Source organism: Thermobia domestica, chromosome 5 (genome assembly GCF_964235325.1).
Source record: "Thermobia domestica chromosome 5, izTheDome1.hap1.1, whole genome shotgun sequence".
Lineage (NCBI taxonomy): Eukaryota > Metazoa > Arthropoda > Insecta > Zygentoma > Lepismatidae > Thermobia > Thermobia domestica.
Genome location: NC_137458.1, coordinates 8377744 through 8395594, shown reverse-complemented (window position 1 = coordinate 8395594; position 17851 = coordinate 8377744). Strand labels below are relative to the sequence as shown.

Here is a 17851-nt window from a genome sequence, read left to right as displayed (position 1 = left end):
ATGTTATCTACTTTGATCTCTCGAAGGCCTTTGATTCTGTCAGTCACATTCATCTTCTTCATAAACTCTCCAATAGATTTAATGTACATGGCAATTTTCTCTCTCTAATCACAAGCTACTTGAAGGACCGTAAACAGAGAGTTGTTCTTTCAGGGGCGACTTCTAACCCCCAACCCGTGATCTCAGGGGTGCCTCAGGGGAGTGTACTTTACTGCCTCTACTGTTTGTCCTGTATATGGATGATCTCTACACGCACTTATCAGCTCAACCTAGTTGCCTTCTGCTTTTTGCTGACGATTGTAAGTTATACAGAGAAATATCGTGTCTCCATGACACAATTCCTCTACAGGAAGACATAAATTACCTTACAGGCTGGTGTGAAATGTGGCACTTGAAACTCAACAGTAAGAAATGTGACAGTATTACTATTACTTTGAAAAAGTCTCCTGTTCCCTCCACATACCATATCAACGATTCCCCTATCACACATTCTGCTAGTCATAACGATCTTGGTGTCATCTTTGATTCAAAACTCACCTTCTCTGACCACATCTCCTCAATACTAAAGAATTCAATGCGCATGTTGGGACTTCTTTATCGATTCACCGAACTACGCACTGTTTCTTCATTAGCAACTTTTTATAAGACTTTAATAGCGCCCAAGATCGAATACTGCTCTCCCATATGGGCCATGGCAGCACCTACACATCTCTCCAGACTTGATTCTGTTCTCAATTTCTTCATTGCTATAGTCCGATTTCGTGTTCCTGCACTTCGAATATTATCTAAGAAGGAGCTCTTGCGACATCTTAATATTCAGACTCCTGAAGTACGCAGAAATATCTCTGACCTGAAATATCTACATAAAATAGTTAATGGAACCTTAAGATCGGAAATATTACTTCAGGAACTATCCTTACGTGTCCCTTCCCGCATCACTCGGAATACCCACCTATTCCATCTTGCCCGTCCTAGGTTGGCTGTTATACAGAGGTCTCTTTTTTATAGAATACCAAACAGTTATAATCAAGTAACAACTGATGTGGACATTTTTTCGAGCTACCCAGTGTTTGAAAGAGCAATTAAACGAGCTTTGACGGAATAGTTTTACTTTTACACTCTTTTTTTTCTATGTTGTTGTTATTGTTGTCATGTTTTTTTTCTTTCTTTTGTTAGCATGTCCCTGTGTAAAATGGCAAAGTTATGCTGTATCTGGGAAATTGTTCAATAAATAAAAAAAGATATTTAAACAAAAAAATCCTTTTCTTTATGATTTTCCCGCTTCAGATGCATAGTGGGGACATGTGAATGATACCGTTTGAAGGGCTATTCTATTCTGGAGAGAATGAGGTACGAACCATGATCCTAGGATAAATAGGGATGGCTCAAGAAATGTTTACCTGATATTCTGTTTTATACGGGAATTTGAGGTATTGTGGGGATATTCTTAGCACATTAGTAAATATCTTTTACCTTACTTTTGAAGATAGAAGCCTGAAAGTTTTTACACACATTTAGGATACCTCTTAGTATTTTTCAGTTGATTTTGAGTTCTGTGAGTTAACACAGAGAGAGAGAGGGGGGGGGGATCAAAATAAAAAAAAAATCAGGAAATACCCGATTTCTCTCAAAAGTTCCCGGCTCAGGGACATGGTAGAGAAATGTGAATGGCACCGTTGAAAAATACATGACAACATGAAAGGTTGTTTTATTGTGGGGAAATAAAAAACTAGGTATGAACCATGATCTTACGATAAATAGCAATGAAGCAATACCTGCTTAACTGAAAGTCTATAATTTACCTTAAAAAAGGCGGGATTTTAAAAAGGTTAAATACACCAAATAATCCGAACATATGATTTTTGAAGGAGAATGCATTTCCCTCTGTTTGTTCTTGTTTTCCATCCGAGTGAGCCAATGTTGCAAGTGTATACTTTTTCTTCCTGTAATCAGTTTTGACCTAAAGTAAAGATGATTGCTCATATATAGAAGTCAAAGGCAACACAAAAATCTTTATAGTAATATTTTAAAAAGAAAGAAAAAAAATCAATTTTATTTCAGATCAAAAACTGATCAATAGTTAAGGTAAAATTAAAGAGGAAATTGATCCCAGAAAAAAGAAATACATGACAACATTGTCTCACTTGAAGAAAATCAGAGATAAGAGGACAGCATCCTCTTCAAAAGGTATCCGTTCAGATTAGTAGGAGTTTTCAATTACCTATTCTTATATATATATATATATATATATATATATATATATATATATAAGTTCTCTTACAAAATCGTTCTTCCTCTGGTTCATACCGAACTGAAGAAGACACTCGTGAGTGTTGCAAGTCTGTGGTAAGTTGAAACAAACAAAAGGAAAAAAAAGTCACTAAGTAATTTTTAGTTGATTGATCGGAGACATGCTTGCTGTTATAAGAAGCGACATTTTTCTAAGAATATTTTAAATAGGTACCCACACACGATCACTAAGAGATTTCGTAAATGACTTTTTAGGTCCTGTAGGATGGTCACACATACACATCATTGTGTCATGCCACTGCTCTTCAGTTTGACTAGACTTCAACTTTCAATTCTGAAAATAGCCTGCGTCGCCACCACGCTGATATAAACGTGGACAAGTTCGAATCTGACTATAGATTACACGATCAGAAGAATCAGATAAGTGAAGAGGTAATAAAAGCAAGCACAGCTTGATTACGGTCACATCGCCCGGGACATCATACACCGTGACTTATTAATTTCTATGGAAACTCTAATATTGACTGCGTGATTATTATTATTCTGTTCTGTGTACAAGTACAAGAGTTTAAACCAAATAGAAACATATTTATAGAATTATTTTCCAAATCGTCCAAATTTGTGATTTGCATATCGAAGGTTTACTGTATTTATTATTAAAGTGACAATCTTTAGCAGTACAACAAATAATCCTCTCTCCACATTCAGCTGGTTAACAAAATAGTTATATTATTATTAATAACTACGTAGTACTTCTCAGATTTACTTATTTTTAATATCTTTTCAGATATTTAGAAATTTTGTTAAATATTTTCCTTTCTTAAAAAATTAACTTCCAAGTATTACAATTTTTTTGTTTACAATCTGTATATATTAAAAACTTTCTTCTTTTTTCGAATTTGTTCTTCTTCTTCTAGTAACGTAATTACTTTTCTTTCTAAATCGGAAGTTTGAATAATTAATAAAACAATTAGGCACAGATCAATAATAACCTAACCAGTTAACATAATAAAGTTAGAACTTGAGGAATTAAATAAACAATAAATATAACGAATAATTAAACATATTAACCTGTTATATATCATAAATAAGTAACTACATAATTACAGTTTACAAATTCGAGAGACACTGTTAGACCCAATGCTGGGGCATAACAATTGTTCTCCAAACTGAGTTGTTCAACCTCTGCTAACCATCACCATCCACTATAAACACATACATGCCACTGTCATTTGTTTGTAGTCAAGTTCAGAGTTTGGCAAATACAATGGTTTTTGTAAATGTGTGTTTTCGATGTTACATAGCATCTAATTACGTTTACTGAAATACCATGAAATTTATGACATTTTCTTGTTCCTTTGACTCAGATACAATTTTCAAATCTGCACTTAAGTACTTTGATATGAGTGACAATTTCTTTTTCGTGTGAGGAGAAAATAGTAATACCTTTCATACTTTCTTTGCAGAAATCGTACATTTTCTCTACACTGATTATTTGATCTCGTGTTGTCCTTTGCAAGCTGGCTTTAATATTTCACGCTACCTTTTGTTGTACTTCTATTCCATTGCAGCCATTGTTGCCATGGCGATAAGAGGGGAAAAACTAGACAGCTTCTAGTTCAAAATAGGTTTTGTGGTTGCAAATATTTGTAATATCTTTTTCTATTCTTATATTGGCTGCCACTTCCATCCGAAAAACATATAATCCTTTCAACTTTAGGGAAATTCTCTTTTATATATAATTCGTGAAATGAGTTTGAAATGTATGAAAACTTGTGTGTTATTTATTTATTTATTTATTTATTTGTTATTTAGTTATTTATTTATTTATTTACAAACATAATTCCAGATACAGCTGAACGCCAATTTACACTGGAATATCTAACAAATCTAAAAGATGATAACGTAATAATAATAATAATAATAATAATAATAATAATAATAATAATAATAATAATAATAATAATAATAATACTTTTGATAAAGTGAATACTTTCAAATATTTAGAATCGATATTAACAGATGAAAATCATATTCAGCAAGAAATTAAATGTCGACTAAAAGCAGGGTTTCGTGTTACTATTCGGTTCAAAATCTCTTGTCGTCGCGAATTCTGTCGAAGAATTTGAAGCTTAAAATATATAAAACGATAATCATGCCTGTTGTTCTGTATGGTTGCGAAACATGGTCACTTACTCTGAGGGAAGAACATACACTGAAAGTATTTGAGAACAAAATCCTGAGAAGAATATTCGGACCCAAGAGGAATGCGAATGGGGAATGGCGGAAACTTCATAATGAGGAACTACATAACTTATACGGTTTACCCAACATTGTTAGGGTCGTCAATTCTAGGAGGCTTAGGTGGGCAGGTCATGTAGCTAGAATGGAAGAAAGTAGAAACGCTTTCAAAGTCTTGACTTGAAGATCAATCGAGAAACAACCATTAGGAAGACCTAGGCGCAGATGGGAGGACAATATTAAGGTGGATCTCGCATAGATTGGAATACAAAGTAGAAACTGGATGTAGTTAGCTAAGGATAGAAGTCAGTGGAAAGCCTTTGTGAACGCGGCATTGAACCTCCGGGTTCCATAGGTCATAGAGTTAGTTAGTTAGTTGTTCAATTACAGCTAATTTGCTGATTATAAATAAGCTGATAAGTTGATAATATAGTTAAGCTGATAATATAATAAAGCTGATAAGTTGCTTTATAATTTGCTCATTATAAAGACGCTAACAAACATTATTAGTTGGTTAAACATAAATAAATTAACTATGAATTTAAGAAAAACTAACATTGTCAAAATTTCGATTCCAGGGCCACAGAAATTAACTTGTACCAATAACTTTAGACACTGTAGAATTATGTCAAACAACATCTATTAAATTTCTAGGAGTATATGTTAATGAAGATTTAACATGGAATACTCATGTTGAATACATTAATACTAAACTCAGTTCACTCTGCTTTGCATTCCGTGGGGGAATTCGAGAATAAATGCTAGTACATTCCGAATACAGAAAAAAAATATTAGAATAATGTTTAGTATGCCTGAACGATCCTCATGTAAAAATGTTTTTTAAAAATATAAATTAATGGCATTACCTAATTTATATATATATATCGCACGATTATGTATGTAATCGAACACAAGGATCTATTTACATTAGCTAATACGATTCACTCATACAATACTAGGCAGAATTGTAATATGTATATTATCCAGCAAAACTATGCAAATTTTAGCAAAACTGTATATATGAATTGTATAAAATTATATAACAAATTACCAACAAAGTATAAGGACATTAACGAAAAATGGATATTCAGAAATACTTTGTTAGAATTATTGTTAGAAAATGGCTATTACTTTGTGGAAACATATCTTACTGATAACATATAGAGAATGTAAACCATATCTGACAACTCTAATGCTTAATTGGGGATTGTCCTGATATTGTAAGCTATGAAGAGGCAAATAAATATCATGATGATTCCTGACTCCAAGATAAGACAAAAAATATAGACCGACCTGGGTGCAGAAAGCCGTCATTTCAAAGTTTAGGCTGCCGAAAAAAAAAAATAATAAAAAAATAAATAAAAAAATAAAAAAAATAAAAATAAAAATAAAATAAAGGTCCATAGCTCCAATATTATGGGATCTACAGTAGTCGGGTCAAGACTTCACTTGGGAACTAGTATGTACCCTATCCAAATATACATTTTTCAGAATCCTGTAGTACTTCCGCAACGATTTTTTTACAGAGGTAGTTGGTGAGTACTTCAAATTATATACCCGTAGCCAAACTTCCCCTACAATAATTGTTGTGGAAGTACCGCAGGATTCTGAAACCTGGATATCTGAATAGGGTACATACTAGTTCCGAAGTGAAGTCTTGACCCGACTACGGTAGGTTCCATAGTTTTGGAGCTTTGGCCCTGTAAAGTTAATTTTTTCATGTTTTCAGCAGCCTATAACTCCGAAATGACGGATTTATCTACCCAGGTTGGTCTATACTTTTTGTCTTATCTTGGTATCAGGAATCACCTCTCAAACGGGTTGGTATTGTTTTGAAACACCTTGTATATGCATACATACACATATACGTTAATTTTTGTATATATGTAGAAAGATATGCTTGTATTGAAGATTTACCAGTTTCAGATACTTACCAAACTGTTGCTATTTCGCCAAATCCTAGTGGGATCTCGTTCATTTGGGCAATGAAGATGGAGGCGATACTAACGAACATGGCAGTCCCATCCATATTGACGGTGGCTCCAATGGGAAGCACAAACCTTGATATTCTGGGATCAACTTTCACTTTCTCGTCCATGCAACGGAACGTCACGGGTAACGTGGCTGCACTGTACCCGGAAAGAAAGAGTTGAAGAAGAGAAAGTGCATTAGTTTGTATCTTGAGATGTCAAGTTTGGGCTGCAAGGGCGAAACCTTATCACGAATATATATATATATATATAACATATATGTGTTTAGAAAATAGAGTAAACAAACCCTTAAGCCCAAACTGGCCTACCTACTTGAAAAATTGCAGCTAAAGCACTACAGACTACTACAATGGCCGAATACATACACGAATTTGATTTAAATACAGACGTTCTTAAAGCGTAGACGTTAAAAAAAATAAATTAAAAAAAAATAAACAGAACCTTCTGCATATCTTCTTCAGTGGAAGCTCCCCCAACTGCTGCGCTGAAAAAATACAAAAGATTGAGCAAAAATTAAAGCATGCAGACGAAACATGAAAAGAGTGTGTTTGTGTGAATTTTTGTGTCATCTTGAGGTTTATACTGTACGTTAAATGTACCGTACATCATTTGAGAAGACTGCTGAATAAGGAAAAGATACACGACTTAAGTAAATACTCTAAAATATGAAGACCTCGGATAATATACCTGTATGACGATCGTAGAATACCTGTGTGCTGATACAATGTCAGGAAATTAGAAGAAGAGAAAGTGACAATACTAGAAATATTCGATCTCAGAGATGACGTCAGAAATCAAGTGAATGGATTACCAGCCTCTGGATTTTTTGTTCTTTTTGGCCAACAATGGTCACTTGTGAAGCCGATTTTGTATGCAGGAACAAAACGGTGTAATCCTTTCTTTTCCTGTGAGTCTTGGTTTTTTACAAAATGGGACTTAGAAAGTGAATATCCCTCTTAATCCATTGACTTCCCAACGAGCTAACGGGGTGTATGCACTTTCTGAGTCTCAACAATACTTCCCTGTCTACCAGACAACATGACTTAACACTGAGATAGGATAAACTTCAATTGAAGAAACAAAATATGCACCCTTTTGGAAGTAATATATGATATATATATATATGACGTTTATAAGTAGATGATGATTTTAATTTAAATTTTATTTTTTAAAAAGACGTATGAATAAAAAAATTATGAGGACATTATCATTATGAAGGACACACACACACACACTATACCACATGTCATTTGTTTTATTCGTATATTATTATAAATAAAATACGTTTATTTCTTTTTTTTTTATATATAAAACTTTGTCCCCCAACACCTCATTCAGCGACAATGACCTGACCTGAAATAGAAGAGAGATGAAACACTACTTACCACTTCAGCTATTCATGGCAATTGCACGCCACAAAACCGAAAGGTTTTTAAATGCGCATCTGGAGATTTCGCATCACAAAGGATCTGCTTGCCTAGTAAACCTGTCTTTCATTTTTTTCTACTTCCTGCAAGTATTTTTTGTTCTACAAATTATAAATTGTTTTCACTCTGGAAAGGCAAGGGAAAATGCATTATTTCCTTCACAAACAGGTCACATTTGGCAAGTATCAGTTTTAGAAAAAAAAATGAAAGCCTTTCACACACACACACAAAAGGAAGCTCTAACCAAAACAAAACAATAACCCAAAAGAAAAACAAAAGAAAGTAGTAAAATAATAATTTAAAAAAATCAACACACACTCACTTTCACACAAAGAAAAGTTACACCTATCGCATACCAAGCTAAAGATTAAGAGTCCTAATCATTGCGAAATTAAAATACCACTAATTTTACAGTAATTATGTGATATCTTCAAATGGATAAAAGATAATCGAAATGTGGAACACGTGCGCGCTAGACAATATTATTTTGCATGAGGTACTGTTATCATGAGTCACCTAGTAGCTTTCCGTTTACAGCCATTTAGAAATGCGAAAATAAATGCCGATTTCCTAAATGGCTGGAAATCGAAAACAGTTAAGTGAGTCGTGATAACGGTATCTCATGCAAAATAACATTGTCTAGCGAGGCCTTGTTCTACATTTCGATTATTGTTATTATTATTATTATTTTTTAATCTATTTGAAGATATCACATACTTGCTGTAAAATTAACGGTATTTTAATTTCACCGTGATGGGGCCTCTTAAGTGAAAACAGGTAGCAGCTTCTTTTTTTAATAAATCATAAAGCTACATATGTTAAAACAGGATCATGCTCATTTGTGTTATTGGTGCTTCGTGTTTCAGATGTTAGTTTATAATGTGATTCGTGCTGCAAATCTTACAGAAAATCATTTGATTAGTATAGTGTAATAATGCTCAAGGGAACAAATTGACGAACTATTTCAACATTCCTTAACGGTGCTGAATACCAGCGCCATTTTTGCTTTTTAGCCCAATCAAATATCAGTGAAACAATCATTTACATAAGGTATTATTATATTTTTTTTCTGTTTTCGTCGAAATAATCTAAAATTTTAATAGTTTGGTTTACCGATTTCTTGTTCAAATTTATTTAAATATTCCATACTATATGGAAATTAAATTTTGAGGTATGTAATTTTAATATTTAACACTTCTATTTATAATGTAAAAACATATCAATCTGGGTGATGTTAATATGCAATCTCCAAAATATTTCAGAGTTCCGGGTTGCATAAACATCTAGGCATTCACACTAATTCCTGATAGTTCACAATCACGCTAATAGTTATCACTAGATGCGCTGCCTCCTAGCTAATGCCAAAAGATATCGCAAGCGTACAGGCAATTCAGACGAACCAAAGGCTTGGGGAGGAACAAGTAATTAAATTTAATGTAAATCATATTATATTTATAAATGTTGTAAATTCCTTTTGAAAAAGCGAGGGAGGACAAGTAATTAAATTTAATGCAAGTGATATTAAATTTATAAATGTTGCAAATTCCTTTTGAAAAAGTGAGGGATATTTACCGAGACTTAGAGAAGAAATCAAAATTCCAGTTCATTTCAAAAGGAAACAGAAAATAATCCTCCTTCATATAAATCAATAGGCTAGAAAAATACAAAGATGGCGCGGGTACTTAACTCCGTTAAGTGTACGTAACTAACCGACCATCACAATTCTAAAAAATTAACGAACTAACACGCAATAATAAGGACTAACAGACTTTAGTGAAACAATCGTTACTCCAAACGAAATAACAAACAGATTTAAACAATTTGTTAAATTATCACGCTGATAGAGCGAAATAGATAGTATAGAAGGTAAGAATTCAAAAGATAGGATTTAGTTATTGAAGGCAAAACATTCTGAGGAATTGAAATACAAATTCCTTACACAGGATATCGGAAAAAAGATGGATTACAAAACTGATATTAAGTACACATAACTGAATGTGAAACTAGATGAAATTTGATAGTGATTAATATATATAATTTAACACAATAGAAAGTGATAATGTGTCTGAGGAAGGCTATGTTACATAGCCGAAACTGTAACACAAATATAAAATCTTAAAATATATATACTGCTTTGGTCAGTTGGAGTTTTATTAGTAATACAATAGAAAGTCTTCAAGAATCAAAAGAATTGGTAATCTTGCAACGGAATGACATTTTAAAGTTCTAACATGTTCTGAAAATGTATTAATAATTTTCAATGTACGAAAAGTTCGACTTATTTTACAAAAATAAAATGTTTACTAGAGAAAAGCAATAAAAAGCTGTCTACGCTAGGATTTATTAAATAAAAATAAATGTACGTGAGATTAAAAGAATTTGTAGTGATTGATGGTATGGAAGAGTTTGGAAGTGTAGAAATTTAAGAATTACAGCTCTGAGTAAAACTGTAGGTACTTAGATGTTTGAAGAACAGTGTAGAAGAAGATCACTAACAAAGAAGACACAAACAAGCTTTGAGCAGAACCGAATGGTATTTTATAAAATTGAATTAAGTAAAATGTAGCATTTAATTTGAAGCTAAGATTTATTATTATTTCATCTGTGCTGAATGTGTAAATATTAAAAGCCTTATAGATATTAAAAGCGGAAGATTTGAGGATACTCATGCAAGTTGAAAAACGAGCCATATGCAAAATAATACGTTCTTTAAACACTAAACATGCTCTTGTTTTATTGAGAATGAAAATTGCGTGGTTTATTTATTTTTTTTCGAAAGGTAATGCAAGTCTATATGGTTTAACAATGGAACAAGCGCCCATAATACGACTTATTGGTATAGAAACATTACAATTTACTGCAGATCTAACGTTTAAGAGGCAATGTGCAAAGACGAGGCATACATTAATCGACGATCTTATTGATCTGAACAAAATTATATGCGAGAGTCTGAAACCTCATGTGTAGTTTTCGAGAAAATGGACAAGAGCGAATTTCTTTGTAAATCTAAAAAATGATGCTGTACTAGAACAATGCTATTTCTTGACGTGAAACTACTATTGAAATAAGCTTTCATTAAGATCTTCTTTATTACAATAGTAACAAGACGACAGTACAGAGTATAGTTAACGAGATATAGTCTAAAGTGATCACGAACACTTAATTATACAGTAATATCTGCTTAACTAAAATATTGTCCACAGGAAAGAAATGAAATCTTTTAGTTTAACGTCCCACGATTATGCCATTTAGGCTAAAGGGGACAATGATTAAGGCAAGTGAATGATGATGGAAGAATTGGTGGAATACGAAAGTGGGAGGAAACGGGAAAATCCACGGATATACGATGTTTTTTTCTATTACAAACTTACTTGGCCTTGGACCGAACCAGAGACCCTATGCACCAGAGATAAGCACTTTACCATTGAGCCACGGTGCCTCTATTTTCTTCTTATTAAACAAGAACACTAAATCCCCGACAAACACCACTGAAACAAATATTGTGTCAGAAAATTTTTAGCACTAGAAAGTCTGTGTGTTACGAATACAATTTTCTCCAATAATGGATCTTTCTTTCCATTCAAGCGGTTTTATGTACTTTCCTGGCCGAAATTTCATTTGCAATAAACTCTGGTAAGGATATTAAAGAGATTCCGCGAAAGCACAATCCTTACCTTTTATTATACACAATCAACAATGCTTTGTTGATGTACTCGTTGCATAGAAGCTAGGGACTGTTGTGTATTTTAAACTACACAGTACATTAAAGTCACCGTTACCCGTTATGATGTTAACGGATTGACCCCATTAACGAACCGTGTGGAGTAACGGACGGACGGACGTGCTAACAGTACAGTCTTATAAACGGCATTGCGTAATCCTAAATAAAACTTCACACAGCCACAAGGACAAACAGCAATAGTCGCCCGAGGTTCATCTTTAATACCGTATGTTCTGCTACGAAGAGATAGATTAAAAGATTAAACATTGCCAGCAAGCAATTAACACACAGGAAACGGAATTAAAATGATTCTTTAGTGAGTACACTACTTCATTTTTGTTTTAGATGTGTCAAGAAAGAAGCACCATGCCAGCATGCAGTATGGGTAAGTTTCACAATTTAAGAGCTAAATCAAGCAGGAAGAGTAGCGCTACCTACTTCTAAAACAACTGACACTTTCATCCCTTCAAATGATAAGAGTGCAAGTACTTCCAGTTTTTTTTCTCCTTGAAAGTAGTTACACTTTAGAGTAATTATAAAATAAACAAACTTTAGAAGAAAATTAATATAAACCCTGATAAAAATAAGAGAAATAATGTGCACGAATTTAAAATTTAATACTATTTGAAAAACCTTAACTAAAATTTAAATGCAGAATTTTTTCTCTTCGCCTTGAAAATGGTTCTGTCTGTGAATATATGATCTAAGATAATGTAATTTAGATTTATGTATTCTATTGACTAACATAATTTATTTCGTTAAATTAACTATTTTCTCAATAACACTATGATGATTTTTTTTTACTGTTAAACCTAATTCAATCGTAAAATCTGAGCCATCAAATAATCATTATGTGTATGTGTATCTTTCTTTCTCTTTTTCTTTCTTTCTTTCAGTCATTCTCATTCTCTGTCTTTCTTTTCTTTTTCTATAACTTTCTTTGTTTTTCTCTCTCTGTTTTTTCTTTCTTTCTTTTTCTCTCTTTCATTCAGTCATTCTCATTCTCTCTCTTTTCTTTTTCTATATCTTTCTTTCTTTGTTTTTCTCTGTTTTTTTTCTTTCTTTCTTTTTCTCTCTCTTTCATTTTCTCTCTCGTTCTCTCCTTTTCTTTTTTCTCTTTCTTTCTTTCTATCTTTCTTTCTTTCTCTCTGTTCCTTTCATTCTTTCTTCTTTTTCTTTCTTTCATTCATTCATTCTCTTTTGTTCTCTCATTCTTTTTCTCTTTCTTTCTTTCTTTTTCTCTCTTTTTCTTCCTTTCGTTCGTTCATTCTTTCTTTCTTTCATTCATTCTCTCTCTTTCTCTTTTGATTTTCTTTCCTTCTTTCTTGCTACTTGAAAATGATATTTGTCAGGTTCGAACGGTCGATCAAGATTAATTGATATAGTACTTGTTATTTCTTTATAGTACTTGAACATACATTTTCTGTATTTATCACTCACTTTTATGTTTCATGAGAACAGATATTTGTAAATAATCATCCTCTATATTTTTCAAAGACTAACCGATTTTCTTCGTCTGGCAACAACACGTTACAAATTTTACATGCTTCTGTCTTCCTTACACTTTTGATTCAGTGACAATCCTTAGACGAACACGGAAATGAACGTTAAAAACGTAAATAAAGATTCTTTATGTTATTCATACAATTATATATTTTATGTATTAATTATTACCCACAAACTAGAGAAATTAGATAACTTTTTATGGAAAGATTCTAACGAAATTAGACCAGCTAATAACATAATATTGGAAAACACTTCTTGAGAAATTTTTATTTCGATATTTTTATACTGCACTCTTTCTTGTATTTTATATATAAGTGAGATATAGAGGACAGAATTTACATACTTGTCAAACGTTATTGAGTTTCAATTCATAGAGTCTGTTCTAATTTAATGTCTCAGGACTGTAACTATAATCTTTTATGATGACAGAAACCTGGATTATTAATTTAAATGAAACAATTAATTTAATTTGGACAATATATTAATACGTTTAGAAATTCTTACAATCATTTAATTACAAGTAGTCATAGTTCTTGAAAACACCTTGCACTTCCAAGCTTTCGACTCTCGCCTGGAGCCTTGATTACAGAGGTTAAAAACAGGAAAAAGAATAATAAAAACATAAGAAAAGTAAAAGAAACGGATTCACCAGTGTCGAGCAATGCGCAACATGCTACTCTATCATTAGATGAGTGAACAGAAGCTTGATAAAGGTGTTTCTTTACACTGCTCCACCCTGGCAAGTCCGCCTTCCTTGATGTTTTTATTACTACTACTCCCATTTTTGATTCCCCTGATCAAGGCTCTTGGACTGAGCCGAAAACTTCGAAGTGCAATGTGTTTTCAGGCATTAGTTACCTGTAAGTAAAATAACTTGAACTTAGTTACTGAATAAAATCAACAGGTATTTATCTTTGTGTTTTCTATCTTCTTACAGATTCATTAAAAATAAATCATCACCAATCGCCGAATTTTTGTTGATTACGCTGTTAGCACTATCAAGACATAGGTAAGAAGAAATACGTTCCCTCCTTTCTTACCTATCTTGATAATGGTGATAGTTTAGCCAGAACGAATTTAATGAGAAAAAATCTGGAACAAAGAGGAAAGTAAGGCGAATATCTTTCAAGCTTACTTATGAAACAACTTTTCAAACTTGTTACATTTATAACAATAAACGATTATTCTTTTCTGCCGACTACATACAACAAATACTTCATATTATATGTATCTTCTACTTTTGTCTTTACATAATCATTATATGAACGGTAAGCCGACGCCCGAATCGCACCGGCATACTGCTTCTCGTGAGATCAATCAAGTCAAGCAGCGCCAGCCGTTGTTCTCATCAGATAGTGTTGGCATTGCACGTTCATCCGATGTCGTGAGGACAAATGGGGAGTTAATTAAAAGAAAGAAGTAGAAAACTTCCGGCAAGAGGAAGCCGATGTGCTGACCACACACCACCTCAAAGGTATGAGGTTCGTAGGTCCTTGTCCCTCAAGAAGGTTGTTGCGCCAGTGGTTTAGCTTTCTGTATATTAAGGTACTACAAAAATTCTAAAAAAATTGTCTTAGGTTATTGTAACATTTTTGTTTAATTATTGGATACATTATTCGAGCAATTGAACTGAATTTTTTATACACTGTTTGTTCTTTGATACTTTAAAGAAATCAGTCATTATTTCTCTTATTTTTGGATATTAACACAAAGAAAAAAGATAAAGCATGCAAAAACTATTTATTGACACAAGTTAATTAAAAAAAAAGGAAACAAAACAAAACGCTAGCAAGAAATTAGAAAAGGAAGCGAGGAGGTAAGAACTCCATAAACCAAACCAAATAAGATTTAAATATTTTTATTATTACTATTTTCCTGAAGATTTCGTCTGTTTTTCTTTCTTTTTGTTGTGTGTTTTAACTGTAATCAAATTAAATGTATATTTTGAGAAATACAATCATCTTGTTTGAATTCTTTTTTGCACCATAAAAGGAATACTTTTGTGGCAAATCAATCCGATTTCTTTTAAAAACTATAATTGATTTGGAGGTTTGGAGTTCTTGTTCTGCGATTGGTTTAAAGGAGACAGTAGATTAGGAAATATAAAATAATGACAATAATGATAATAATAATAAAAATAATATTTAAAAAAATACACACTCGCATACGATTAAGAGTGAACGTAGTAGTTGTTCTTTTTTTTTCTATACTCTCTGAGTGCTGCAGAAATGTTTATTTTTTTGCAGAATTAGTGATGCAAAAACTTGTACAAAATAACTAATTATAGAGTCCAGAGAGGAAGCGTGCAGATGGTCCTGTAAAAAAAATATATATGTGAAGACACCCTTACTAGACGCTGCAGACTAAAGTATTTCTTTGGTCCTTGGAAGATAAGGAGGGACGAGCAGAGCAAACAAAGACACAGCCAGTTTCCAAATATAGACACAATTCATGCAAAAAATAAATATTTTTGCAACACTCTTTACCTTTTTTTTGATTTTTGTACTCAAACAAAATAAATAAGTAACAAAAAATGGGATATGACCTATGATACGCATGTAATTTTTCCGTATATATATACACACAACAATACCACGAAAAAAAATTATAAGCATACAAAAAATAAAAGTGTAAAATTTTCTTTTTTTCTCTTTCTTGGACTGTCATATTTCTTTTTTCTTAACTTGTTTCCTCTTCAAACAGAAAAAATGGATGTATCGTGAAACTAAACAGAAATTGGGACTTATAAATCTATAGCGAAGAAGCAACTTCATCGGGTATCTTTTAGAAACTTTTTTTCATTTCTCTTTGTTATTTTTGCAAAAAACAATAAGCGTTGTTTCGAATTCTGATATTTCTAAGTAAAAGGAAAACAAATAATGATAACAATTAAAATATTATGAAGCTTAAGCCAGTCCACATTACAAATTGTTAATTACATTGTTTCAAATTACCTTCTCTTTTAATTGGTTAACTTCTTTAGTTATTTGCCATTAAAATTTACCATCCTTAAAATGTTTTAAAATTAGAAAAAAAAAACTTTGTAATTTCGACCTCTTGTTTAATTCTGGCTTAAACTTGCTTTATTTTTACCATAGTAAGAACTAAATAACTATCGAAGTAGGCATAAAAGGCACAAGGGTAAGGATTTTCAGTATGATTGAAAGTTTTGTATGGTGCTGCACTTGGTTGTGCCCTACAAGAGGGCAAACACAAGCACAGTGCAAAAAGGAGAAAGTTAATGACAGGATTCGCCTTTTACCCTACTTCTGAACACCAGCCTGGGAGATACGGAGTCCACTGTATCAAACCTGCTTAGTCGATTAATTCACCGTACTTCCTAGACGCGATGCGGTAATTGGATGTGAATGGTGCATATTTTTATTTATTTATTTATTTGTTTCACAATATGCCACATATCTTTCACTGATGAATTATAATGTCATGTTCATACAAGCCTATTATATTATTTCTCAAGTTTTTTTTTTTCGATGTATGAAATTTCTATTTGTTTTAGTTAGTTTAAATGGCACTTCATTAAGCAATATTACTTTCTTACTTTACCTTTTAGACACACTTAGCATCTGCGACCAATGTGCATCAGTCTTTTTCACCCTATAGAACTGCATTAACATTCGAAACAAGATTATTGTTTGGTTGTTGTCAGTATCTATAGTTGTTGAAAATATTTTTATTGTAGCTATAGGGGAATATCATCACTACTCAAATATAGCAACATTCCAACTTTATTAGAAGTTGAAAAGGACCAAAGTTATCTTTTACCATAATAAACTGGTGATGCAGGTCATGAAGGACTCTTCTTGCCAATCAAATGACACACATTTAGCTAGACAATGCGTGGTCAGTGCATCGTTTTCTAATAGCATTATTTTTAGTTTATAAGTCAACACCGATTGAGTCCATAATGCCCTTATGAACATGGTATCTATAGTCAGTGACGTAACTAAGGGGAGCAAACGGGGCTTGTGCCCCGAGCGCCAGATTAGAGGCACAAAACTGGGAAAATATTTGTTTCTAGTATAAGACGAGGAAAGGAATTTTAACAAAGAAAAAAAAACTATGAAATTTAACAGGACAATAACGACTCACCAACCTTAGGATCATATACATAGAGCATAAGTTAGTTTCAAAGCTATTTTTTGCGAACATCATAAAAACCTCTGCAGCCAAAAGAGCCCGCAAAGTTAAATTTTAGTTCCAGCTTTCTGTTTTCATTTAACTTACATCGATTTAAGGGATTTGCAAAATGTCCGAGTATAATACTCGAGACAACAGCTTGACTGTGTCATAATTAAATATTCTATTCTAAAGCAGTTGATTCATTCTATACACATGCACATCTCGATATAATTAAAAAAAAAAAAAAAAAGTGATTTGCAGTTATTATGATAAGACTATAAGAATATGTCAAGCATGTCTCAGATTATTTGGCATCCAAATACTAAATAGTTTTGTGCTTTATCTTGTACTAAAAATTAAATTATGTACTGCAATTTTGAAATCAAGCTTTACTACTTGAATTAAAAATGGAACAGGAGAATTACTGTGTAATGCTAATATCAGCTGTAGTCTGGGAGCGTTTTGGTTTGGTTGGTCAGGGAGGGGGAGGAGGGCGCTAAGGCGAGTATTGCCCCGAGCAACAACTAGCCTAATTGCGTCGCTGCCTTTCATCCTTGGAGACTTTTTTTTACCTG

At 32.7% G+C, this 17851-nt stretch overlaps 1 protein-coding gene across 2 annotated transcripts in view; it reads right to left on the bottom strand.

Moving 5' to 3' along the window:
• Positions 1 to 17851, bottom strand: part of Eaat2 (Excitatory amino acid transporter 2) — a 226930-nt gene that overhangs the window by 17796 nt on the left and 191283 nt on the right. For both annotated transcript variants that reach the window (XM_081758158.1, XM_081758157.1), the window contains one exon: positions 6426 to 6620. In XM_081758158.1, coding sequence (XP_081614284.1) covers positions 6426 to 6620 — 195 coding nt within the window. The remainder of the gene's footprint in view (positions 1 to 6425; positions 6621 to 17851) is intronic.